This window comes from Dermochelys coriacea, chromosome 2, assembly GCF_009764565.3.
Source record: "Dermochelys coriacea isolate rDerCor1 chromosome 2, rDerCor1.pri.v4, whole genome shotgun sequence".
In the NCBI taxonomy this organism is placed as follows: domain Eukaryota; kingdom Metazoa; phylum Chordata; order Testudines; family Dermochelyidae; genus Dermochelys; species Dermochelys coriacea.
In genome coordinates this window covers 4,396,405-4,423,489 of record NC_050069.1, presented here as the reverse complement: position 1 = coordinate 4,423,489, position 27,085 = coordinate 4,396,405, and the positions used below count along the sequence as shown (strand labels likewise).

General features: G+C 46.4%; 2 protein-coding genes and 1 non-coding gene across 7 annotated transcripts in view; 1 reads left to right on the top strand and 2 right to left on the bottom strand.

Moving 5' to 3' along the window:
* The window catches only part of EEF1D (eukaryotic translation elongation factor 1 delta), a 40,947-nt gene extending 25,099 nt beyond the window's left edge, over positions 1 to 15,848 (bottom strand). For 3 of the 5 annotated variants that reach the window (XM_038390329.2, XM_038390334.2, XM_038390330.1), the window contains exons 1-2: positions 5,067 to 6,340; positions 1,075 to 1,198 (exon numbers count right to left, since the gene is read on the bottom strand). In XM_038390329.2, the coding sequence (XP_038246257.1) occupies positions 1,075 to 1,198; positions 5,067 to 6,340 (1,398 nt within the window). Of the gene's footprint in view, positions 1 to 1,074; positions 1,199 to 5,066; positions 6,341 to 12,774; positions 12,827 to 14,967; positions 15,026 to 15,699 lie in introns of those variants that run through there. The other 2 variants (XM_038390331.2, XM_038390333.2) reach the window with 2 other exon arrangements.
* A 356-nt stretch (positions 15,849 to 16,204) lies between these two features.
* Positions 16,205 to 23,217, top strand: TIGD5 (tigger transposable element derived 5). The gene has a single exon (XM_038393107.2). It carries the CDS (start codon positions 16,305 to 16,307, stop codon positions 18,546 to 18,548), a length of 2,244 nt encoding a protein of 747 aa, XP_038249035.1. The 5' UTR covers positions 16,205 to 16,304; the 3' UTR covers positions 18,549 to 23,217.
* Positions 23,218 to 26,463: 3,246 nt separating this feature from the next.
* On the bottom strand, positions 26,464 to 26,627 carry LOC119852357. The gene has a single exon (XR_005291625.1). It is a non-coding gene; the product is annotated as a U1 spliceosomal RNA (small nuclear RNA).
* Between the last annotated feature and the right edge of the window lie 458 nt (positions 26,628 to 27,085).

Genomic DNA, 27,085 nt, shown 5'->3' with positions numbered 1-27,085 from the left:
GCAGAAATTCAGCAGAACATGCCTTGAAGCTACTAAAGCATTACCCTTTGTTTAAAAGCTTGGCCCTTCCACTCGCAAAACAGCCATTTAAGATTTCGAGCTGCTTTCTATGAAATTAAATGCATATGCAGTTAACCGTCCTTTATATTTTAGGAAGGGAGCATCATTGCTCCCTACAATCTTACTCCAGTTGTGGGGGGTGCAGATACCTCAGGAATGTAAGTGTGAGCCACCCTGAGTACTTTATGCTGGAACTGGAGTTTGCTTTCCCCTCTCTTCCCCCAGCATAGCCACCACTGCTCTGGTGCAGACAAGTAATATTTACAGCATTCCCTCCTGTTAACATTACAGGGAAGCCAGAAAGGGAATGTGGGTCACAATCTCTCTGAAGTATTTGCACCACTCTATTCCCATCATGCACTCAGTCTCCAGGATGTGCCTGGCAAAAAAGCAGGTTGGACACTCCTGAGCACTGGCTCCCTGGAAAAACAGGAAATTGCTAGATATCGTAATAGCTCACATAGGTCAGTCCCTAGCATAACTTCCCATCCTCCCTATTATCTCAACATTTGTTCTCAGATCTTGTGAATGGGATAGAAAATTATTCAGATAGGTCACTGACCCTATTTGTGGTCCTGCCACAGGTAGGGCGCAAGTAACCTGAAGGATTAAGAAAAAAGACCAATTGTTGTAAACTATAACCCAGTGTTCCCCGCATTCACGCAACTGAACCTCATCTTGTACACGGGCAAATCAGCTTCAGATACACCCTATATTTTGAACACTGTGGTTCTCAAACTATAGCCTGTGAAACACTGGAAGGGTTTGAAGCAATTCTTTGTGGTCCCCACAACGAAACATTTTGAAAACCAAACAGGGAATTTGGTGACAGGACCTGTTAGTCCAAGAGAGAATCTCTTACAAATTGGTCTCCAGAATAGGAGAATTACTACCAGAGCTAAACTACATACAGGTGAGAAGGGTCATTCTTTCACCTACTATCAGTACTGGGAGCTCCTTAGACTGTAGCACACTGCAAAAACTACTTCCTTACTACTTGAGGATATGTATTACCTGTTGGCATGAAGCACTGGCAACTGGCCCATTCATCTGTTCATAGTATCTCTTCTCAGCATCGTCATACTTGAATTTATCAAACCAGATCTTCTCATGCATAAGGAATTCAGCTGCCATTTTTCTGCAAATAAGAAGAGACAATCTGAGCACCTAGGAACATTTAAGGTTAATTGTTTGTATCAGGTTCATCAGCAACAGCACTTATTTCCCCCCCACACCCCACAGGACTACACTGTAGCTTTCTGTCCTTTATCTTCCTTCCTCTCTGGTGAAAAGCTTTAAGTAAATGGGATCCTATTAAGAAAGCAGGGCATTCTAATCATCCACCCACCTGCCTGCCTGATCTGACCTGCATTTAGCAACACAGCATGAAGTGGGGGCTGTAAATGTTGGGAAGTCTGCACCTCCCCCTGTGTAAATGCCAGCTCCACCAGGATATATAGATCAAAATGTCAAGACAGCTAAAAATCTACACAGGTCAATTAATACAATAGCTTTAAAAACTGGACAGAATCGCAGCACTTTTGGCTCATGTACAGAGACTTTTTTTTTAAATGGCTAGCCAGCCTTAGTAACTAATAGTACTAAGTTCCTTAACATAGCTTGTAACACAACACAGAGTGGAGGACAGAGTGTTTTAGCCACATTACATCTATGTTAGGAAGTAATGTTCAAACAGAAGCAAGTTGAGCACACTGTTCTAGCCCTGCCCACACCTGTATTAGAACTGTGGTGCTTCAACAAGGCTATCTTTACTCCTGGGGGAATTTTGCGCCACTGCGCAATGCAGAATTTTGCAGAAATTAACATTGTGCGTGCAGAATTTCCTTTACCCCACAGAAATGGGATGGATTGTTGCTAGTCACCACTAGGGGCCACTGGCTCAGCAGAGCCCAGCTTGCACATAGAAGATACTGCTGGGGGGAGAGGGAGCTAGAGGATTCCTGGCAGCTGCAATTCCCAGCATGCCCTGAGGGAAGGAGAGGGTAGCATGCAGGAAACTCTGTGCAAGCCTGGTACCGAGCATCAGGATGTTTCTCCCTTTGGATCCCCAGGTTTGTTTTTTTGGGGGGGAGGAGAAGAGAGGATGGGTGTCTGGGCAAAGGGGGGCCCCCCACCTGGACTCTGGGAGGGGTGCAGGTGTATTGGCTGGGCAGAGAGCTCTGTGGCTGGGCTTTGGGGGGAAAGGCGGGAGGTGTGGGTGTCTGTCCCCCACGGCCACGTTCTGGGCGTGGAGGGGAAGGGGGGCACAGAAATGGGAACTGGGTTGTCAGAGCGATTTCTTTAACGCTCTACTCCTGGGGAAATTTTTTGTGTCCATATTGTTATAAATATGCTTGCTGACAGATATTTTGAAATAAATTACCAAAATAATTGAAACTGGCATGCTTATGTATAGGGTTATTTTGACAAATAAAATTTGCAGAATTTTAAAATATTGTGTGCATAATTTTTTATTTTTTTGGCACAGAATGCCCCCAGGAGTAGATTATTTTACATGGTTAATGCTAGCGCAGTTCGGACCCTCTAGATGGGCAATGTATCACTGAGTGTGCTGCAGAACCAGATTACCCAGTCTTCCTAGATAACTCCTTAATAGTACATGGCATGACAAACAAACAAACAAACCAGAGATACTAAAAGAGTGTCTCCTTTCAAGTCAAGAACCACAAAGTATTTCAGAAGATGGCATATAGAGGGGTCGAAGATGGACCTGCAGGGGTGTATTTTCAGAAGACCCTGTAGTCATTTAGAAATTAAACTGTTACACTGTTGGGGAGATATCCTTCCCATTGTGCATCATGTTAGTCAGAAATCATGAGATTCCACCCCATGTGTGGGATAAGGAGGATGTTCTAAAACGCATAGGGCTATTTAACTTCATCGTGTATTGGGGGATGGGGCTATTACAAGAACCTAACATGGAGGACATACAGTTATTTCAAAGCAAGGGCACAGTACAAGAGCTTAGAACAAAAGGTCAGTTTGAAGGAGTAACAGGAGACAAGAAAGGAGCATCTCAGTGAAGTAACAGCAATTACAAGGCCCTGTTGTGAGAAGTGTAAGCAGGAACATCGCAACTAAGGAATATCAGCTTATGTAAAGGGCATTTAAAGATCTTTTAGGAAAAGTTTACACCACTCAAATGCCCTAAGGCAAGGGCCATAACTTCATGAACCAGCCTAGACCTTTGCAAGCCCTACAAATCCTCCAAAAACACCTCCAGATCTCAACATTGGTTGACTAAGTAATTCTTTATACTGTACAGTTGTAAAAACATCTCAGTACCAACACTGACCCTTTCAGAAAAGCAGAGAAGGATCAAGAGAGACTGCTACAAAACCCTCTCCAAATTCTGTAACCCCTTCCCAATGTTCATATCATTCCTGCAAGTGACTGCCAGAAATGCTGTCCATATACACAAGGCTACATGCAGCCAATTTACCACACACAATCCTAAATATGCACAGGACATATCTATCACACACTGTACATTTTGTACTGACGCAACCTTCATTTCACTGGGAGAGTGTGTGGTACAGATTCTCCTTCCTCCATCTGGCCACAGAGAATGCAAATCAAACTCAAGGGATCACAAGTGTCTCCTCAAAGGGAGGAGAAAGAAAGACATATTCTCTGTGCAATTTATTGAGGTTAATCTAACTCCCACTGCCGGGCTACAAAGCAGCACTTAAGTACTGGCCTTTAAACAAACCCACAGAAGAGCTACAGCTCAGAAGGTAATGTGGCCTCTGAATGGTAGAAAAGTTTTGGATTCAGCAAGTAGCATGCAATTATGTAAAATGAAAATACAAGCTGCATTGTTTCATGTACAGTGGAACAAAAATGCTGTTCTATACTCACCCAAGACAGGCAGCTTTCAAATATTTCCAGCTTTGAAACAAAATTAGACTGTTCTAATTAGACTAATCACAGGGCAAATAACTATGAATATTTTCTGCATTTTAAAAATTCATCTCCCTTCCCAGCTCCAATGTTTGTTCATTGGATTTGTTATAATCTAGTTCACCTTCCCTTACATGCCCAGATTAAACACCCACTTTTAGACAAAATGGTTTATCAGATTAGTAAAACTAGCTTCCCTCAATTGTTCAGAGGAAGCACCTGCGATCTCAGATTGAAACTTTGGGCCTATTTTACAGTCAAATGGCACCTTTCATCCCGAAGGATCCCAAAGCTCCTCTACAAACTGAATACATACAGTGCCACACAAAAGCATCCACTTCTCAGGGGAAGCCAGTGGAAAACCTACATACAGCAAGTTCTAGGGAAATTTTGGTCAAAGCCACTGGAACAAATTCCTTCTCTTGTTAAGGATGCAATGGGATCTTTAATACTCATGCACTGCAAACATGATATCCATTCTAAAGATCTAATCCACACAAAAAAAGGCTACTGCTAAACCTGCCTAAAACTCAGTTTATGAACCTCAGAACGTTGAGGGGCTAAGTCATCTGTGCCATCCCCAGAGCAATGCTTAGACGATATTGTCATCCCCTCCACCTTTCTGCCGGTAAAGCACTTTGGGATTAAAGGCTCTGTGCAAGAAACGGGTGGCCTGAGCACAGGACGGGGAATCAGAACTCCCAAGTGAAGAGTTCTAACCCCTCCTTTGACTTCAGTTCTCCATGATTTTGAGCAAATTATCTAACTTGTCTGGCTCCAGCTATAAAATGACAATAATTTAGCTTCCGATCTCCCAGGGGTGTTTGAGGATTAATTACAAATCATAACAGTGAGCTACCTTAAAAAAGAGGGCCCTCCAATAACCCTGCTGGTAAAGCGAAGCCTGATTAAGGTTAAACAGGACCTTTGGCTCAACGTTTGGAGGTTATGTCTATAGCGCCAGTGTTTGGCACTACAGACCCACAGGGAGCTTGCCTTCTACATACGCAAATTATTTCAGCTCAATCCTGAAACATCAATTTTCCGAGTTTGAGTGTTACCCCAGAATAAGCTTTTCCTACTTAGTTTCTGATGCGGGAACGCTTGCGGCACAAGAAGCAGGTCGAGATGGTTTTGCTAGCGCGAGTTCTGGAACCCTTGCATTATCTTGTCTGCTTGACATTTTCAGGGCCTCAGATGCATAGTATCGTGATTCAGCACTGTCGTATGTGGGTTTACTAAGCCACAAAGGCTCACTGTCCTTGTGCAGGAAATACCAGGTAGGTGGAGGGTGCTCGGCATCTTTCTGAAGGGAAGGGATGGTGGTGAACTCCACATGTCGGGAATTCACTCGTTTCCCGGGACTGCGGCCCTTCTTGTCCTTTCGGCTGCTCTTCGAGGCTTCTGGGCGGCTGCGCTCTTGTGGCCTCACCTTCCCTGGAGGATGCCCATCAGTCATGTTCTCGTAGAAACATTTCTCAGCATCATCATAAATAGGTTTCTCCAGCCACACCTCCGAGATCAATGCCTGCAAACTCAATATCTGAGGCTTGCCATTTATGGTTTGGTGTGCAGGACCGGGCAAACCAGTAATGAAAGAGGCACCAGAATGAACCACATCATCTGTTGACAGGTGTGGTGTAGTAGGGATTGCAGGAGTAGGTAGAGCTGTTATATACCCTTCATCTGGAGTTCTTTGATCAACATCACCATAGTCACTGTTCCATCGTACCGATGGAAGATCGAGGAAGTGTGGATGAACAAAAGATTGAGATCTTTCAACAAACACCTTCTCTGCATCATCAAAGTTGAACTTGTTAACCCAGACATTCTGGATGACATGGTGACAAGCAATCAGACTGGCATGAGTGCAGTGCAAGGCTGCTAGGTTCTTGCTTGGCTTCTGAACACCTGGGACAGCTTCTTCTGACCAGGACACTAATGCTGGCTGCTCAGCAACCAGTTCAGTCTCAGGGGCCTTCTGGGTCAGGTCATCTGCAAGTTTCTTTCTGAACATGTTTTCAGCGTGATCGAAGAAAGGTTTGTCAAACCACACGCGATCAGCTAATAAACCAGTCAGGACGAAATCTACCTTGGAGACCAAACTCTTGGTTTTTGGAGAGCGCTTCCTTTTCTTTTGCTTCTTCCCATTTCTCACTCTTTTCAGGTCTTTCAGTTCGCCCTCAACAGGATCATCGTGGCAAACACTGTTCATTGCCTCCACCTCTTGGCACTTTTCAGAGGCTGAGGCTGCCAGCGTGGCTTCTCTTTCATAATGGAGCCTCTCTGCTTCATCATACAGGTGCTTGTCCAACCAGACCTTTTCTAGTGGATACGGGAGCTTCCTTGTCCTCATCTTCCAAATAGTGGCAGCATTAAAAGATAAGCACAGTAATGTAGTTGCAACATAACTAAACAAGCCAATGGCATACATTAGATTTTAGCCATTTCTTAAGCATTGCAAAGATTATCTAAAAACCCACCACTCAGTCATGATTAATATATTAAGAAATGGTGCTTTGGGCATTTAATTCAATTTCCATTTCACTGTTTACACATTTCAGTGAGAAGACATTAAATTGTCCACATGTTTAATGCAAGTTCAAAATTGATCTATTTCTCTGTAAAGCACCTTTTTAATTAAGTTATCTGCTTCCACGTTCACATTTTGTCTGGTCATATCTGTATTAAGTCCTCAAAAACTAAAGCCACAGGGCTCTACATATAGTTCACATTTTACACTGTAAGGTACAGCTGTCAGTAGTGTAGGCCAAACTTGAATCCTTTTCAAAGTTTTATAGTATAGTGGAGGGATTTTACAAATCATCATCTGTTAAACACCAACAATGTGCTAACTAGATATCCGTAAACCGATATTTTTGGAAAACTTGCTTAAAAAAAGATTCCCTACTCATGAAGATCTTTTGTAGCCACTGCCAATATAGGACATGCTGTATTGTACTTGACTGCTATACAACCAGCAGAGGGAGCAAAGGAAACTATTCCCAGAGCTGCACAAAGTTAGCTGAGATAGGGGATGTTTATGCATTTTTTCATAAAAATATGCTCTTGAAAATGAATTTGGCTTCCTTTAACTAAGGGAATGTGCACCCATTATTAGGTTGGAGTAAGGTTGTGTGTTAGTAACAGGCTCCTGGCTTTCTTGGAAACCATGAATATCTCAAATATATTTTGAGCCAACAAACTTTGATACTCATAGATTTATAGATACTAAGGTCAGAAGGGACCATTATAATCATCCAGTCCAACCTCCTGCACAACAGTTAAAAACCAATTACTGCCAAATGGAAAGGACAAGATTTTTTAAGAGGGTGTCTCAGGGTTCAATTATATTAATATGTGACAAGCTTATTTTAAGCATAGCAATTTTAGAAAGATCTACCTATACCTTTAAGCTAGACTTTGTTAAATGCTATTGTTTCACATTTAAATCAACTGAAATATCCCATACAAAGGAAGTGGAACAAATGTTGCATTTGTTTGGAGTGAGAGTCTTGTTCTTTAAATATTGTTTATAATCCACTATGAAGTCAAGTTTAGCTTCCAGTATATCAAAATTATCAAACATGATATTGGAGAGATTTTCCTAACTGCAAGATTTACAGCAGTGCTCAGAAATCCAGGTAATGGTTAGCTACCAAGTTTCAAGATAGTAAAAGAGTAAGTGCACAAATCCAATTTAAAATTAAGTAGCTGAAAAGTCAGTTTTTTGCTTACCTGCCAGTCTCAGTTTCAAGATTCTATGTCACTCTGCAATAGGTGATCAAATCAGAATCATTTAAAACTGAACATTTTCCAACATTCCATTAGGTGCAGATGGCGATACCAACAGTTGGGGAAAAAGATCAGAATTCCTACTTCAGGACTTGGCAGACAAGTAAAGGGGAAAGTATTTTCAAATATAAGTGCCTTTGCCATTTTAAACTTACACTTATTATTTTCAGAATTTTTACATTAAGATATTTTTTTAAAAACCTATAACCTAAATACAGTATTAAAATCACAATTTCTAAGGGGAACCCTTTTTTTGCTTACAAATAAAAACTGATACTTTTCATCAGCTATAGAAGACACCAAACAACTCTTGTCCAATTGAAACAAACAATATATTTCCCTTGATTAAAATATTGAAACTGGAAACCCTGCTTTACCCTATGGACATTAATAAAACACTTATTACAGTAAGCCACCAGTTTCTAAGATAAAGAGAATTAATCCTACTTATTACTTTCAAAGTCAAAGCACCCCATTAAGTGCGTGGCAATGTGGGGTTAAAGCAGCAACTCTATGATCTGGCCCTCAGGATAAGCCATGCTGTCACAGCTTCCTTGGCATTGTGACCAGGCAGGCAATGATGACATCAGATTATAGGTCAAAGTCAGAACACATGCTAGTTGCATAAAAATGACTAAAATGTTAATCAGGTGCACAACGTACTCTAGAATGTAAAGATGACCACATTTCACACTTTCATTGTAAAAGCATGGTAGCCCCACACTTATTTTAGTGTCAGATTTCTGACTTAAAAATATTGTACATGTTAACCTTTGTACTCAGAGAAAAAAGGAGCAGTCTCTACCCCACAAAACAAATGTTGAACAGTAATACCTACTACAAGAAATCTTTTAAAGGGAATGGAGTGTTTGACCATTTACACTGAGGAACTGTTTTGCACAGGAGCTTCCTTCCAGTGTATCCACAGAAAAGCAGTAGCATCCTCCACAGAGGAAGAAATAACCTGAATTTTCGTTATTGAGCAGTAGGTGGAGAAGGAAAAGGGATGATGATACTGAAAAGGATTAGGACTGAAGAAGGACTAGGATTAGGACTTTTCACAGCCAGTTATTACTTAAAACACAAGTTATTCAAAATTAAACTACAATGTTGCAAGGGTTGTATAATTTTATTATACTGTTCACCTAGTTTTGACCATCTTAAATGTACAAAATGTGAAAGTGCAGAGAAAGTGCATGCTTACTTAGATCAGCATGCGACTAAGAGGGATAGGACAGTTATGGCTACGAACCTGAACTTTTAAAATACTGACTGCAATGGCTCAATAAGGACACTGAAGTGGGAACTTCGGTTATCAAGATTTGTACAAGGTGTTTTAGATTAACGGGAGGGGGTTGCTCATTGGATTTGGGTTTTCTTAAATCATACCAAGAACACAATATAGGCTGGAAGTGAACAGATAAAGCCTTCCATTTAAAAAGTCACATATGATTGTATCAGGTGGATCTGTGGCAGGAAAGTACTTGCTCTGCATTTAAAGGTCACTTGGTTACAATTCGCAACTACTTCAGAGAAGAGGGGAGATAGTCTTCGCTCTTAATATTCTGCTATTACATGTTTAACATTTAGTCTGCATTACTATAATTGAGGTCTGACATAAGCAGGCAACTGCATAACAGATAAAATGGGAGATTACTTAATCCAGTTTAACATAATTAGTGACAGTTTCTTGCAACTCCTCAAATGACCTCTCTGATTAATCAATGAATAGCAGTCATTGTGATGTGCATATATTGGGGTACATGTGCATTATGTATTTAATAAGGGTACTTAGGACACTATTACTATTATAGGATGTGCGTTCTCATGTAAAACCAGATGAGAGATCTTCCTCTCCAAAGAAGTGAAACCAAAATGAACTGTTGTACTGGTGAATGGTAAATTCCTATAAACACATTGTCATTTCTATTAGAAGACAGAAAACTTAAATTGACAGTGACCTGTTTATAACTGAGGTGAACAAAATCCTAGCACTAATACATACAATCCAGTGATTTTATTGCGCAAAAAAAAAAAAAAAGCAGAAGTGACAAGATATTGACCTGTAAGTACTTACTTTTTTAGTTCCTACGACAGCATTAAGAAATAAAATTAGGAAAAGTGAGATGCAGAACCAGTGAGAGCACAGTTAAACAAGTCATATAGCAGGTAGGATAATACTTGTATAAAATGTTTTAACTTTCAAAAGAAATTATTAACAATACCATTTACTGAGAAGTTGTGGCTGTTTAATACTAATGAGTCTAGAATTAACTAAACAGAACTATGTACATATACATCTAAAACCCAACTGTATGTGTTTTAAACTAGTCAACACTAAAAATACAATTAGATTATGTACACACTAGAGTTGTTACCTGAGTGTATAGGGATCAGCCTTGGGTAAACTACAAATGTTTGTTGAGTAACCAGAATAGCCTTTAGAGATGTTAACTAGCTAGAGTTAACTGGCAATTAACTCAAGGATTTAAAAAAAAGACAAGCATGTAGCAGAAGTTCATTAAAAGATTATACAAAAACAATTTCTGGAAGAAGTCTAGTCCCCCTAAGAATTTAACAGGTCTCCTTTTTAGTCAAGAGTGATTTTGAGACAGAAAAGATACATATTTCAATGTCTGTTAAACATGATGTTTTAAAAGTTAATTCCTTCAAACACCCAGCCTGTGGGCCACATATGGCCTGCTTAAGATATTTATCAGCCCCCCTGGGCATAATCAACTTAGCAGAAATAAAACTTATATTTATTCTTAACATATAAAATGCTAGTGCAAAGAAAATCTTCCAAATGGGAACTGCATGCAGCCAATTAAGAGTCTACAAACATCCTGAAACAGTTCTGAGACACTGTCAGTTCCCTTTTATTTCAAGGGAGTGTTAATTCTTAAACCCAATTATGGTTACGGTTACACTAGAGAGCTTACCACCACTGTAAGCTCTCTAACCGCTCTAAGCCTACGGGAGAGAATTCTCCCATCAGCATAGCGTTGTCCACACCGGTGTTTATGTCGGTGTAATTTACATCTCTCAGGGGGGTGGTTTATTCACAGCCCTAGGCGATATAAATTATGCCAATTATGCTGTAGTATAGACATAGCTTATGACCTTTTAAAAGTCAGATTTTTAAATAATGTAAGTGTACAATCGCCAATGTAAATTGCACAATTACATACACAGGACAGTTTCAAATGCAATTACCTGATTTAACAAAAATATCACATCTACATTAGGGAAAGTATTTTAACAAGTTAAAACCCTGGTGTAGACAAAACCATTATTGCTTTAATATGTGTTAGCTTCTGGAGGTAACCTTGAGTAGCCAAGGCAACTCGGAACAGCACTTGTAGGTGCTTTGTAACAACTCTGCCCAGAGCTATTCATTTCATTTTCATGAGCACTAAGCTTTACAACTAAAAAATAATCTTACTGTGCTTTATGAATAATCTCTGCAACAGTTTCTATTCCTGAGTACATCAATAGTAAAAATCAGAGAAGTGAAGAACCCTACACTCTGTACTTAAATGCAAAGTACAATCATCTTATAAATCTTTATCCTGCTCCCTAAATTGAATATGGTTATTCATTTCTTATGCATTTCATTCATTGTAACTATTCTAGGAACCACTAGTATTATGTACAAAATGTTTCTATGATATAAAAATATGTGCGCAGACTAGACAAGAAAAATGCAACAACGTGTGCTCTTGCTGCACAGGTTGGCTACTGGCCTTTGTATTATCCATGCCACTGAAACATAACAGGCAGCAACTTAAATGGTGGCACAAAGTGTACCAGCTATTTTGTAAGGCTTAAAACATCAAAAAGGCAATGGTATTATTTGTGTTGATCAATACATAGTTATCAACCTCCCTCACCCAATGTAAAATTACACAGGACAATGCAGTGAAAACTTCCCATAACCAACATATAAGCAACATTAACAACCATCTAAAAGCCCTCTAAGTTTCAACAATTTCTAATTGAAAATGCCTAGTTGGTCAGCTTCAGTTTCTGCTTATCACTACTTCTTCGCTCTCACAAACTAAAATAAGGCGGTCACATTGGATTTCCAATGATACAGGGGAATGCATAGTTAAAAATGTGAGGAAAACGTTTATATCAATGTTTCATTAAACCCAAAATAAGCTTTGGGCTTAAGCTTTTTAAGTGTATTATTCCTTTAAGTATTTTTTTTTTTCAATTAAGGGAACACTTTTTCCACAGCAGCTGTTTCTCGAAGGAAATGTCAGCTGCTTTTCAACATCCACAATCTTAAACAGTGCAAGATTACCAATGAGTTCACTGTAACTCCCTACAATAGAGCCCATCAATAATGAAATAGAAGGCAAATACCAAATAGCTTCATTGCCACATAATATGAAAATTGTCATTCTGATTCTTTACAAGATGCAACTTTACGATGAGGTGGTTCCCACTGCATGTGTTCTGTAATATTTTTTTGCAGCTCTCCGCATCTACACATCATCATTCTGGATGTAAATCTGTTTTACCATTTGGCATCACTGATCTAGACAAAGCCAACAGGGATTATTTATAGAGTACTCACGCACTATCTCACATGTCACATCCATCCCCAAACAGAATCTACTGAAAGCTAATCCCAGCAACAGCAAGGAAAATAAATGTCAACTACTAGTGAAAACCCAGAGTGGGAAGAGAAATTTGGTAGTTAGTTCAATTATGTCCACATAAGAAAGAATCACTTTAGTTAAGCATTTGATCTCACTAAAGAAATTACCAATCCAGCTACCTGCAGTACTTTTTGTGGGGAGATTACGGAGTGTTTCAGGACATAACTGAACAAAAGGATTGCCAGTCAGCCAACAAAATGACAGTTGGGACCTCCCAACTATGATTCCTTGAAACCTTGACATCTATTCCCAGGTGATTAGCAACCAATAAGCAGCACCTAAAGTTACTCAGCTAATAGGCGCAGAAAAGCAAGTCTGGAGATACCTGTCACTGGGACAGAAAGGCTCCATTTGCTCCTCCAGACAAGCGTGTAGTGCTGCAGAAAATCAGAGTTGGGAAAGGATAAGAAATAAGTTAATAAGAATAAAATATATCAACTAGTATCGGAGAATGAACAGAATAGCGAGTGGGGGAGAGGAGGAAAGTATACCTGTAAAGGAAAGAAGGAAAGCCAGACAGGGAAAAGAATATGTACCTGAAAGAAAAGGAGAAGTGAGCAAGGAGGCATAAGGTGCATAACCAGAGAAGGTAATAAGGAACATCTGGCCAAGGCAAGCAACTCAATGGTATTTCTCCCTGTCTGTAACAGGATACTTTTGAATCCTGCATCCAATCAATTCCAATGTGTCAGGGAATGTTCTAGGCATCAATGGGCAGAACCCTAGCCATTCTGGTGCAAATCAGAAAGCCAGAAGGAGGTAGAAGGGACACACACAACCCCCTGCATTTAGTTAGTAGAACCTGCAATTTTAACCACATCTAATTGTGTACAGATCAACAAGCCAACTGATAAAAGAAAAGGAGTACTTGTGGCACCTAGAGACTAACAAATTTATTTGGGCATAAGCTTTCGTGAGCTACAGCTCACTTCATCAGATGCATCTGGTGGAAAATACAGGGGGGAGATTTATATACACACACAGAGAACATGAAACAATGGGTTTTATCATACACACTGTAAGGAGAGTGATCACTTAAGATGAGCCATCACCAGCAGCAGGGGGGAAAAGGAGGAAAACCTTTCATGGTGACAAGCAGGGAGCTGTAGCTCACGAAAGCTTATGCTCAAATAAATTTGTTAGTCTCTAAGGTGCCACAAGTACTCCTTTTCTTTAAGCAAGGTAGGCTATTTCCAGCAGTTAACAAGAACATTTGAGGAACAGTGGGGGGTGGAGTGGGGGGGAGAAATAACCTGGGGAAATAGTTTTACTTTGTGTAATGATTCATCCATTCCCAGTCTCTATTCAAGCCTAAGTTAATTGTATCCAGTTTGCAAATTAATTCCAATTCAGCAGTCTCTCGTTGGAGTCTGGTTTTGAAGTTTTTTTGCTGAAGGATAGCCACCCTCAGGTCTGTAATCAAGTGACTGGAGAGATTGAAGTGTTCTCCGACTGGTTTTTGAACGTTATAATTCTTGACGTCTGATTTGTGTCCATTTATTCTTTTACGTAGACTGTCCAGTTTGACCAATGTACGTGGCAGAGGGGCATTGCTGGCACATGATGGCATATATCAGGTGCCACAAGTACTCCTTTTCTTTTTGCGAATACAGACTAACACGGCTGCTACTCTGAACAAGCCAATTGATAGGTTTCAGAGTAGCAGCCATGTTAGTCTGTATTCGCAAAAAGAAAAGGAGTACTTGTGGCACCTTAGAGACTAACAAATTTATTTGAGCCTAAGCTTTCGTGAGCTACAGCTCACGATGAAGTGAGCTGTAGCTCACGAAAGCTTAGGCTCAAATAAATTTGTTAGTCTCTAAGGTGCCACAAGCCAATTGATAGCAGCATTGGGGGGGGGGGGGGGTGTGAAGGGGAGGAACCTGCCAGGAATCCCTGAAAGAGAAGGAATTGGAGGATGCAACACAAGGAGCTTATGCAAGGAATGGAGACTGTAAGGAGCCCCTTATGTGCACCCCTGCAATGCACTCAGAAAAACAGACACAACAAAGCATGCGACTCTCTAGGTAATAACTGTGGTTATGACCAAAATAAATCAGGATTAAATCAGAGATAATGGAGCCAGATTGCTACACAGCAACAGAAAACGCAAGAACAGCAGCATAATCCTGAGAGGTTCAGGACAGCCTGAGCTGTTACAGAGCTAAGAGGAAGTTGGGGATGATCAGCAGCTTGCTGGAACGGGCCCTTTCTTAGGGAGCGCTCAAGGATCCTTCATGACAAATAGGCCTATCATCAGGGAGCTAAAGTGCCCAGACAAGCGGACCCATCAGATTTCCCCTTTGGTTTTTCAGTGCAGAGAGCCTCAAGTGCCAGCAGAAGTTACCAGACAGAGCTGCTGAAAAGTGAGTCAGCACCACAGAGTTCACCCACCCCTTATCTTTGGGCTGCTGGCACACAAGAAAGAGCTCCCTGGCTGTGAGGGGAGCACCAGGCAAATAGGGTGATGCTCACAGTGGGGGTGCAGGGGGAGGGGAGGATTCTTTGCAGGACCCACCTATAACCCTTCCTGGGACCACCTGCATCCACAGCGGAGTCATCAGCTGTGAGGGAAGCACAGGCTCATACTGGTGGGGGAAGGGGTCTTGGCAGGCTCAGATATGACCCCCCCCCTCCCCCAGGACCTTGCATGGGGAAAAAAAGAGGGTCTTCTGCGAGACAGAGTCCCTCCCCCAGGGCACCACCGCAGGGCTCCCTGGCTACGAGGGGAGCGCAGGACAAGAGCAGGCGAGGATTCTCCGGGGGGGGGGGGGAGCAGAGGGGCACAGAGACCCTGCCCCCACCACCAGAACCACCTGCCCACAGCAGGGCTCCCTGCCCGTGAGAGGAGCGGGGGGCTGCTCGTGGGAAGGAGACGACCCTCGGGGGTGGGGGGGTAGGGGGGCACAGAGGGATGCAGATGAAGGCCCCTCCCCCCACGGGCCACCCCCCGAAACCACCAGCACCCACGGGGGAGGTCCCCGCCCCGCGGCCAGCAGCCCCCTCCCGCGAGCTCCCTGCCCATGAGGGGAGCACGGGGCTGCTCACAGGAGGGGGCGGAGAGGTGCCGGGGAACCCACCTCAGTCCCACCCCCACCCGCGCGGTGCGGGGCTGGGCGCCGCCGCTCCCTGCCCTCAGCTCCCGCCCAGGGCGGTTGCCCGGCCCGGCCCGGCCCCCAGGCCCCTCCGCGCGCGCGCGCGCGCGCCCGCGCCCGCCGGCCGACCGGCCCCCGCGGGGCTCCGTACTCACGCGGCGGGCCCTTAGTTCTATTCGGCCTCAGTCAGCGGAAAGGAAGCCGCGCTGGCCGCGCGGGGGATTCTGGGTCGCGGCGCCGACCAAGCGTGGCTAGAGGGAGGGGGAGCCGGCGGGCGGCGGCGCTGTGGGGGCCACGCAGAGCGGGCGCGGACACGGCCGAGGGGGCTGCGGGCGTGGAACAGTCCGGGTGAGGGGTGGCTCTTTGCTGTGAGGGGGATGGCCCGTTCTGTGGAGGGGAATGGAAAAGGCCGAGAGATTGGACACCCCCTCTTGCGACAATGGCACATTCCAGCGAGGGCCGGCTGTAGGAATTATAGCCTACCACAGGGGGAAGAGTCTAACGGGAGGGGGGGAGGGCAGGATGTTCCACCTCAGGAGGGGGGGGGAGAGAAAAAAAAAAAGCAGCGACGGCGCATGCGCTGTAGCCGCCGGCCCGCCCTATCGGCTCTCAGGGGCCAGAGAGGAGACAAAAGACCTTGGCTCCCCGCCCCCGCCCCCGGTTATAACGCGCCGCCCCCCCCCCCGGTCTCCCCGGGACTGTGCAGGTCCGGGCGGGTTTATGGCGGCCGGCGGCCGCGGCCCCGGCGCCGGGCCCCGCCATGGATCCAGCCGCGGCTCGGCCCGGGGAGCGCGCTGAGCGGCCGCAGCCAGGCCCCCGCATGGCCTGCGGGCGGGACGCGCTGCTGCCCCCGGCCACCGGGGACCCCCCGGCGCTGGGCCTGCGGGAGCCGCCGCGGAGGAGACGCTTCCCGGACGGGACGGGCTCCAGGCGGCCCCGGGGGCGGCCGGGCGGCGGCGGCGGCAGGGCCTCGCCGGGGCTGGAGGAGCCGAGCCGCCGGGAGCCTCCGGGGGAGCCGGGCGGACGGAGCCCGCTGGAGCTGGAGGAGCCGGGCAGCAGGGAGCCGTCCCCGGTGTGCCTGGAGCTGGGCGAGCCCGGGGCGGCGGCGCGGTGCCGGCGGGGCGGGGCGCCCCCCGGCCGGGGCCCCGGGGGGCTGTCGGTGAAGATGGCCTTCCGCCGCGCCTACTCCATCAAGGACAAGCTGCAGGCCATCGAGCGGGTGAAGAAGGGCGAGCGGCAGGCCTCGGTGTGCCGGGACTTCGGGGTGCCCGGCGGCACGCTGCGCGGCTGGCTCAAGGACGAGCACAAGCTGCGCTGGTTCCTGGACCAGCTGGGCGGCGAGGTGGGCACCCAGCGCAAGAAGATGCGCCTGGCCAACGAGGAGGAGATCGACCGGGCCGTCTACACCTGGTTCCTCACCCTGCGGCAGCACGGCGTGCCGCTCTCGGGGCCCATCATCCAAGGCCAGGCCGAGGCCTTCGCCCGCCAGATCTACGGCCCCGAGTGCACCTTCAAGGCCAGCCATGGCTGGTTCTGGCGCTGGCAGAAACGGCACGGCATCTCCAGCCAGCGCATCTACGGCGACGGCGGAGGGGGGGATCCCGCCGCTCCGGGCACCCCGCCGCTCAAGGCTGAGCTGGAGCCTGGGGCCCCCTCTTCCGCCTTCCCGGACCCTTCGCTGCTCCTGCCCCCGCCGCCGCCGCCTCCTCCTCCAGCTGCCACGGCCCCTTCGGACGGGGGAGGCTATGGGGACGAGCAGATCTACAACGCCAATGTAACTGGACTCTACTGGAAACTGCTGCCGGGCCAGGCTGGGGAGCTGCGGGCCCATTCCCCCCGCCTGCAGCCTCTCCCCCGCCGGAGGCTGGTGGTGAAGGAGTGTGTCACTGTGCTGCTGGCTGCCAACCTGACTGGCTCGCACAAACTGAAACCGCTGGTGGTGGGGGGGCTCCCAGACCCACCCAGTCTCCGGCACCACAACCAGGACAAGTTCCCGGCCTGCTACCGCTACAGTCCCGAGGCCCGGCTTGGACCTGCCCTTCTCCGGGCCTGGTTCTTTGAAGACTTTGTGCCAGGAGTCAAGCGTTATCTGCGCCGCAGCTGCCTCCAGCAGAAAGCGGTGCTGCTCCTCAGCAGCCCCCCGCCACCCTCCGGTGCTGGCCCGGAGGAGCCACCCCAGCTACAGACCCCGGATGGCTCCATCCGAGCCCTCTTCCTCTCCAAGGCTGTGGCAGGGGGCAGCTCGGCTGGAGGGGGAGGCCGTATCCCAGCCCCGCTGGAGCAAGGCGTGGTGTCCGCCTTCAAGCAGCTCTACAAGCGGGAGCTGCTGCGATTGGCCGTGTCCTGTGTGGCCAGTGGGGGAGGTGGCCCAGCAGGGGGGCCCAGCCCAGCCGGAGGCGGGAGTGGCCCCCTGGATTTTGTGCGTTCTTTCCTGCTCAAGGACATGCTTTACCTGGCTGGCCTCTCCTGGGACCTCATCCCTGCTGGCTCCATCGAGAAGTGCTGGCTGCTGGGGCTGCGCGCTGCCTTTGAGCCCCAGCCTGGGGAGGAGGAACAGGGGGAACCGCTGGGTGGGGATGGAGGCGGTGGGGACAGCAAGGTCTTCAGTGACCTCACCCACCTGGCTGCTCTGGCCTACAAACGCTTGGCACCTGAGGAGGTGGCCAACTGGCTGCACCTGGACGATGCGGCGCCAGGCATGGAGGGGGAAGATGGGGAAGGGGATGGTGGGGATGAAGGACCTGGAGGCTGTGGGGGGGATGAGGAGGAGGAGGAGGAGGAGGCAGCAGGGGTGGGTGCAGGAGGTGTGGGAGGCAGTGGAGTGGAAGAGGGAGGGGATCCCCCACTGCCCACAGCCCGGGAAGCCATCAGGGGCTTGGAAACAGCGCTGCGCTGGCTGGAGAGCCAGGACCCCCGGCAGGTGGGACCACTCAAGTTGGTGCAGCTCCGCTCCCTCATTAGTATGGCCCAGCGGCTGCACCAAGGGGGTAGCTCAGACTCATAGAGGGTGCTAGGGGGACTGGAGCTGGTCAGCCACCTACTGCTGCACCTTTGGAGGTGTAGCCCCACCAAACTCCCATGGGATGGAGGGGGACTAACCCCACTCTGCAATGGGAGTGACAATGGGGGACCTAACCCCCCCACCCATCGTTGCTAGAGAGTGGGGTCTAATACCTCGTGGGGCTCATATGTCCCTCACCCTGGAGCTACCCCCCTGTAATGTCACTGAGGGGTAAGCCTACATCCTGGGGCTAATAAGGGGGGCTAACCCCGCACAAAATGCCATCACTTGAGAGCTAGTCCTCACTCAAAATACCATTAGGAGGTGCTATTCCCTACTCATGGAACGTAGGGCGATAATTCCCAGCAACATCACTGGAGGGCTAGTCCTTACCCCTGACATCAGCAGATCCCCCAACCCATGGGGCAGAGGCAGGGGGACCAATCTCTGTATCCAGTGTCGCTGCAAGGAAGGGGCTTATCCCCATCCTCCTGGGATTGAGGGGAAACTAACCAACATCCCTGAGAAGGGCTGAGGCGGGGGACTGGACATCAGTGGGACAGAGAAGGCACGCTGCCCCCTAGCTTGACTGAGAGGAGGGGATTCTCCCTCACACGGGTGGGACTAATGAAGATGGCGGAGCTCTGAGATGGTCGGCAGTAAGAATCCTGCTGTGAGGGGAAGGGGGCCATGCATGGCTACACACTGCCTAGAGAGGCTCTTCTCAAGTTGAAAAGAGGAAAACAAGTGCTGGGCAAGGAACAAAGCTAAACAGATAGTTTGGCTGCTGTCTCACACGCAAAGTTCTGTGGAAGTGAATCCGGGTGGCGGCAGCAGCCTCACTGTCCAGACCCGAATCATCAATAGACTGTAGCTGCTACCAGGATGTAAACTGGCAGCCACGTGCTTGGGTATCTTTTTGTAAGAACTAATGTTACGCTCTGGAGGGGGCCTGGTCATTCATACCCGTCCCATTTGCTAACTGTTTTTTTGTTAAACTGGGGTGGGTTTTACATGCACTGGATTAGAAGTGGTACACTCTGGGCTGGGGGTACTCTTAATAAGCTACAGGCCACCCCGAGAGCTGGTGAGCTAATGTAACCTCCATGGCTACTTCGTGTCCACGAGGGCTGCCATAGCCCTTAAACCCTGGATCCTTCAGACTATTTAAAAATTAAAATACCTTTTTTTGCAATCTTCTTATAGCAAAACAGTTAAGCCTGGTGACTAGGAAGATAACGAAATTCCCTTCAGCAGTGGGACGTTCTGCAGGCAGAAGATTCTTGGTTTTGCCTCTGTAGAGGCTGTTATAGTGAGGCAGCTGGTAACCTGTCCTGCAGCTGGAATGAGGCAGGAATTGGAGGAGCCCACAACATTTATATTAAAAAAACAGAGGCATGAGAGTCTAATTGGAATTTTTTTTTTGGCCTGATTTTAACAAAAACAAAAAAAAACCCCAACTTTTAGTCTGGCTATTTAGCAAAAATTAAAAATAGTTATTTGAACAGTCCTGCATTGTGGCAGGTGGGGATGGATACTTAGCCATCTTTTCCATCTCAACTTCAGAGTCTTTGAAGATCTAATCAATTTCTGTTCCACTTGGAGGGGCGGGGAGAGGGGGGTTTGGTAAATCGTCCCCTTAGCAGGATGTATAGTGAAGCAAAATAGATTTTAATGTGACATGACTTCTTCAAATGATGTGGCAATTAAGCTTTTGATTTAACCCTTGAAATTGCATTAACTGTACGTGATTCTCCTAAATTTGTTTCAATAGGCAATGTCATCCGGTTACCTGTAAAAAAAACAAACAAAAAAAACACTGGCTGCTCTGAAAAAGAATCTCCTGAATTGTAGTTCAACTCTTGCTTCTGAGCCCATGAACTAATACAGAGACTTGTTTACAAAATAAAATCTCATAGCTTGAGACCAAGAAGAGTGAATAAATTGACACAATTGCCTTATAAACCTGGTTTTCTCCATTTGGATAATCAGCTCTGAATAGTATTCTTTAAAACTGGAATTCCAGCTTCTGCTTTGGAGTATCTTTATTAGGGACAGGTGAAGACTGCCTGCTAGCGAATGAAAGTTAATTTAGGAAACAATAGAGACACAAAAACTAGCACAAAACTGACAGCAGGGTTCATGTTACAAGGAAACTGTCTTTTCAAAAATATAAAGGTAAATTCCACTACAGTAATATTAAACACTTAAAGTACTGGAGCCATATGCACTTTTTAAAAATATCTGTCTTTATTTTTGCTGTTCAATTTGCACAGTCTTCAGAGCCAGCATATGAAATTGATCAGACTATTTTCAGTTTTCTCAATGTCGCATACAAGCGTATGGCAGTGTTTGAGTTGTGAACACTATGGGAAAGTTTTAAGTTACATAATCCACTGATTTACTTATTTTGATTATTTAAAATAATTTCTATTATGTTTTGTAATTTTTTTAAATTTAAATTTTAGCCCTAAGCTACCTATATCACTTGAATATAGGTCAGCAATTTGTATATTGCTGAAAGATATCCTTTAGTTAAACACAAGTCTTTGGCTCAATACAGAGGTAATGTGGTGAAATTATATGGCCTCTCTTATACTGGAGATCAGACTAGGTGATCTAGTCCCTTTTGGCCTAAAATGTCTGTGAATCTCTATGAAGATTTAAAATGTCACTCTTTGAAGGAGAGTTAGAATTCTGTGAGACAATGATTTCTCATGTGGAGCTGCATACGTCACTTAGGGATGGGGGAAAGATCCCACTTAAGCCTTAAAATTATGAACCAGCTACAGCTTCTGGTTCCAAAGGACTGGACTGTTAGGAAGATGGAAAAAGGTGAAGGACTTGAGTCATGCTGTTGACCCTGTGGCAGGCTGGCTAAACTTTGCGGTTACTAATTTCCTTTATTTTTGAAATTAGTGTGGCTAAGTGAAAAGTGACTACACAAACGGCCTCGGTGGGATCCCTGTTTGTCTTTCAGTGACTCCAGATAAAATGGACTCCATTATCAAGTAAAAAGATGTATTTTATAAGTATCGGTGCCATTGACTCCCTCAGGATCTGAAAGTCAAGCAGGGTTCTTTCTTGCTTTGTATCATCACAAGGAATAAAGATTCCAGAGCTGGAATTTATTTGGCAAGTCTGTTGATGATGCATGTGACAGAATAGACACCGGCTCTCACAAGCTGCTTTATATGTGTATGGCTAAGAGGTGTAGGAACGTTTATCGGAAAACTGATCTGTTAAAGGATGAGCCGTTACAAAAATCAGGAGTAAACACGGCAAAAAAGTAAGTAGTACCTAGTTCAAAAAATAATGTAACTGGTAAGATTTCCTTAAATCAGTAAGGATTTAACTTTGTTTTTTATAAACATTTTGCTAAAAGCTCATTTTAAAAGTACTCCCCCTCAGTCTGATCAGTGTCATTAAGGGAACCAAGAAAATATTAGGAAAATACAGTGAACACTTGGGACTCAGATGGACTGTTTCATGGAAAGAAACTGATTTCCTTTGTTTCCACATTGCTAGTGGAAAGGAAAGACCCCGGTCTAAAATTTTTAGTTGGTTTGAGCAAAGTGTAGCTCAGAGCTTGGCAAGATGGAATATTGCATGCTGGGTCAGGTAGTCTTTGGGTTGAACCTCTTAAAAACGACAGTGGCTGTAAAATGCTCTTTTTATGTAACTTAGATTCATCCCTCAGCTTTCCAGCAAGCTGCCAGCATTAGTCCCAGTTGGGCAAAGTTTGGATAGCACTGGGACGTATCTGTATGGAAACTAGGGGTTGCTAAAGCAGCAAGCTGAAAGGTGAAGCAACCATCAGAGAGCAGCAAAATCCATTGGAAGAGAAGATTTAAGAAGTTAGGAGTAATCAATTGTACCAAGACTTTGAGAGGCTTGGGATGATGAAGATCGAGTAAAAGTGTTATGATTTTGGCCTGGAAGAGAGCTCTGTCTCACTGGAGTGTAGAGGGCGGAAGCCGGATGGAAAGTCAAGGATCAAATTGGAAGGTGATGTCAGATCTTATTAAAGAAATCTGGACGATCTGATGTGAGAGGGGCAGGAGGGAGTCAAAAGTAGCAAAATGAGTTGGGGCTACAGGTGTGAGGGAGGAGAAATGAAAAAGCTGGCAGAATTAAAGGAAGAGAGTGAATTTGTAGTGGAGGAAATACACATGGTCATGTGACTTACCCCAGAGATGATTAATACCACCTGAACAAGAGTGGAGAAAATGGGTTGTTTTTTAGCTGCCAGTTGGCTCAGAAGAGTCCTGAGAAGGTGCTATCCCTGCCCCAGAGATCCCACAATCTAAATATTTGCTGACATGAATGAAGGTGACAAACAGGTGATGAAGTAAGGGTATAGCTGGTACCGCCATCACACCGATAAGCCATGTATGCATGTTCACAATTAGGGAGTATAGAAAAATTATTTGGAGCTCATTTTAGCATGTCAGTGAAGTCGTGTACTTTCTAGATAGGCAACAATCTGGAAACTTCCTACTGTTTTTTAAGAAACGTAAATAAATAATGGTAAACATTAGGCCTTGTATGTTTCTCCTGGGAACCTACTTGTTTTGAAATCCTTGATCCTGAGGCTTCTCTCTGAGTGGCCCGCTATGCTTTGCAGTACTAGCTGCTGTAAAAGTCTCTTCCCCGTTTCCTCCCACCCCCCCATCCCAAAACCCCCCCACAAACACCCAGTAGGGCTGACTGTAGCAATCTCATTCTGACATGTATCTTTTCTGCCAGTCCCAACAGAGTTTATTAGTTACTGCTTCCAATCCTGGTCTCTGGGAATTAATAAAGCCATCAGTCAAGTGAAAGGTGTTTTTTCAAAAATTCCGTTATACTGAGGGAGAGCTTGTGAGCTGCACAGAAACAACACTTCATAAATCCATGATGACCTCCTTGTCCTCTCTCTCACCCACTCACATACACAAATATCCTGGCATATTTCAGTGTGTCACTTTTAGGAATCGCTGCTTGGGTTGCTTCAGGCCTAAGTGTCTGCTCTTCCAAGGAGCTGCTGCCCCAGAAACGGAGTTAGGGTCTGTATCTCCCAGGCACGCTTTTGTCTCCCAGCATGAAAAAAATCCTTGTATTGTGCTTGGGGGGAGAGGGGGTGAGAAGAGAGGGAAAAGGGATGGTATTCTCCCCATGTTACTTCCACAATTCCAGAGTACTTGGCTGTTTCTGTTAGAATGATGAGCAGCAAAATAGTTAATTATACAGATTCAGTCATTGGAGGGGATGAGTGAATATTCACACCTGGTTATTTACTATTCTGTTGATGTGTCGCATAACCTTGCACCTGCATGCATCAATTTGTTTTAACTTGTGCTGCTTCTCCACTCTTTTAAATGTGGTTGCCATCTCGACATTGGCACAATGATGAGCCATAGATTCCAAGGCCAGAAGGGACCATGGTGATCATCTAGCCTGACCTCCTGCATGACACGGGCCAGGGAACTCCCCCAGAATAATTCCTAGGCCAGAGCTTTTAGAAAAACATCCAGAGGTGCATTGTCACAATCTCAGAGCTACTTTTTCAGGCTGTCAGTATTACAGATTTGGTGTGACGGTGCTGGGTTGGGTCCCAATCAAAGTTATTGTTGCAGTAATAAGGGCTCTTGGGTAACGCTGACATCTCAAAATTTTGCCACCGAGTGCTTTGGATATTGGCAGTCTCTGGAGGAGTAACTTAGTGGCAAACAGATTTAGTTCTAATTTGTTTGTTACCCACTGGGAGGTTCATCCAGTGTGACTAGGGGCTGCTGCTTCAACCAGCTACTTGATGGTAAAGAATAATTCTCAGAGGCTGAAATGTAAAGGAGGTGTGTTGCAATTCCAGTCATGAAAACCTTGAAGCTCTTGGTATGGGTCTATCGTGAAGGTCTTTTGAAATACGGTTTAGCTCCATCCCCAAGAATAACCTCTCCCTTCCCCAGACATGGAATGGGAAGGCCTCTCGTTTATGTCCCGTATTTCACCCTGTGAATCACCAAAGTTCAGAATTATATGGCTAGGAATATTCAGCCTAGGGAGAGACTGGATTATCAGAATCCAAATTTAGTGATCTGGTAGAATGGGGAGTTTTCCAGTCTGGGACTGGGAGTCAGGACACCGGGGTTCTAATCCTATCACTGTGGCTATGGCGGAGGGCAGGGGAGAAATGTAGAAGAGTTAAGGGGTGGGGGGACGCTGGACTCCTGGGTTCTCCACCAAACTGTGGTAGGGAGTGTAGGCTAGTGGGGGGCAGGGGTCTGAACTCCTGCGTTCATGGCTTTAGGAGGCAGTGTTGTCTGATCTAATGATTAGAGCAAGGGAATGGCAGACAGCCAATCTCTCTGCTTCCCAGTAGGAAAACGTGTCTGTGTTGTTTGCTGGGGAGATCCTGAAAGATACACCTCATTTCCAGGAGAGTCTTGGGGGCAGAACAGCCATGTCAACTCATTTCTGTGTGCTCCAGTACCTCCCAAACAATGCTAGAAGCTTGCTTTGAAACAGACATTGAACTGGTTTCAGAGTAGCAGCCGTGTTAGTCTGTATTCGCAAAAAGAAAAGGAGTACTTGTGGCACCTTAGAGACTAACAAATTTATTTGAGCATAAGCTTTCGTGAGCTACAAACTGTTATATCTGGTTTGTACACTGACAGTGGCTCCTTCAGCTAAAATACCAAAGCTTTACAACAAGTAGATGCTATTGAGTATAATCCCTGCGTGTTGTAACAATAATATTTAGCATGCAGAAAGAGCTTTTTGTATTCCAAGTGTCTTACAAACCTTAACTAATGTAATCAGTGCAACTCTCAGAAAGGAACAGAGCCTAATTGAGATTTGCAAAATGCTCGGAGATCCTCTGTGAAAGGGGCTGGACGGGTTCAAAGTGGGTCCTCCCCTTGATGTGCGTACACCACTCCCATGGAGCAGAGGGTGCATGGACCCAGTTGTCCTTCCCATAGCAAAGCCTCGGGATTAGTGAACGCCCCTTGAGGGTACGTGTGCATTAATGGCTCTCTGCTCCAAGCCCATTGCAATGGGAGGAGGCTGGCTGAGGTCGCTGTGCTTTGGATTAGACCAGTAGGGATGGACAGGGACACTGATGACATGCAGTGGCTGGTGTTTCCATAGAGTCTGTAGCCCTCAGAGGAATCTGGGCCCTGAGAGGGAGAACTGCAGCTTTGTGGGGGATAAATGAAGCATTCTGGTTCTGCTGCTGAGGATTACGCTCTGCTCAGGGGGGATGGAAAAGGCCAGTTAACTCAAGCCCATCCCCCTGGCAAAATTTGGTCCTCAGGCAGAGCATATCCTATGCTTGATCTGGGATGAATATCCGTATACCAGAGGGCCTAGAGAGATGCATTTCTCAGGCATCAGCTTCCTCCCTTTGCTAGCACTGCACTGTCCCTCCCCAAACCCACCCACTCTCTGCAAGGCTGTACTTTAATGCTGATTGGCCACCACCTGCTCTCCTGTCAGTTGCAGCAGCTCGGTCCCCTCTACTTCCTGGCTGTGCTGGCCCCTGCGGCTGCAGGGGTGTGCGCATGCGCACAGGTATTGCACCTTCCCTCTTGGGGCACAGCAGGAGCTGTAGGGTTCGGGTGCTGCTGGATGAAATGGCAGGGGGTCAGCCATGTGAGACTGGTTGATGGGGAGGGTGGGTCCATATGGTGGGCTGGAGCATTAGGCAGGCTGGAGAGGATGCAGGAAGGGAAAGCTGAAAGTCCATCTCAGCTGACCAGCTTCACCACCTCTTGTGAGTCAAGGCCACCCAAGAGCAGAAGAACCTATGGGCCATCTTCTTTAGGGCTGGCCTGGCCCGGCCCCTTTTCTCTCTTCCTTCTCTGTTCAATGCCACTATCACAGCCAGGGGACTTGCTGCACTGCCAGAAACATAGATTTTTTTTTTTTTTAAAGCCAGGGGAGAGCACGAACGCAGTCCCCCACTACCACAAATTATGCAGTTGAGTTTCCCGCATTTGGGGAAATCGCAGGGGTCAGCACACCCGCAGTGCAATGGATGAGCCTCGCCCTGGGAAAACCACCTTCGTGATCATGGTGTCTCCCCTGCCAGGTAAGTAGATTTGGGAGGCACTGATGAGGAACCCACAAGCTTCAGCAAGTGACTGCCCTTCTCTGCCTCAGTTTCCCCATTGTAAAATGGGGATGACGCTAAGCTACTTCAGCAAGGATGTGGGTGGAGCACAAAGAATGTGGGTGAGAGCAGGAAAATCAGCCAGGTAGTTTAGCCCAGAGGTGGGCAAACTACGGCCCATGGGCCATATCCAGCCTGGCCCCTGAGCTAGGGACCAGCCCCTGCCCTGCTGTTCCCCCTCCCCTGCAGCCTCAGCTCACTGCGCCACCGGCACAATGCTCTGGGCGGCGGGGCTGTGAGCTCTTGCCGGGCAGCGCAGCTGCAGAGCCACGGCCTGACCCAGTGCTTTGTGCTGCGTGGCTAGCTCCAGCCGGGCGGCATGGCTGCTTGTCCTGGCGCTTTGGGTAGCGCGAATGTAACACCACCAGCCACTGGTGCTCCAGGT

Bases quoted from the DNA above. Each gene is read 5' to 3' on its own strand.
- TIGD5 (XM_038393107.2), top strand. From the start codon at position 16,305: ATGGATCCAGCCGCGGCTCGGCCCGGGGAGCGCGCTGAGCGGCCGCAG.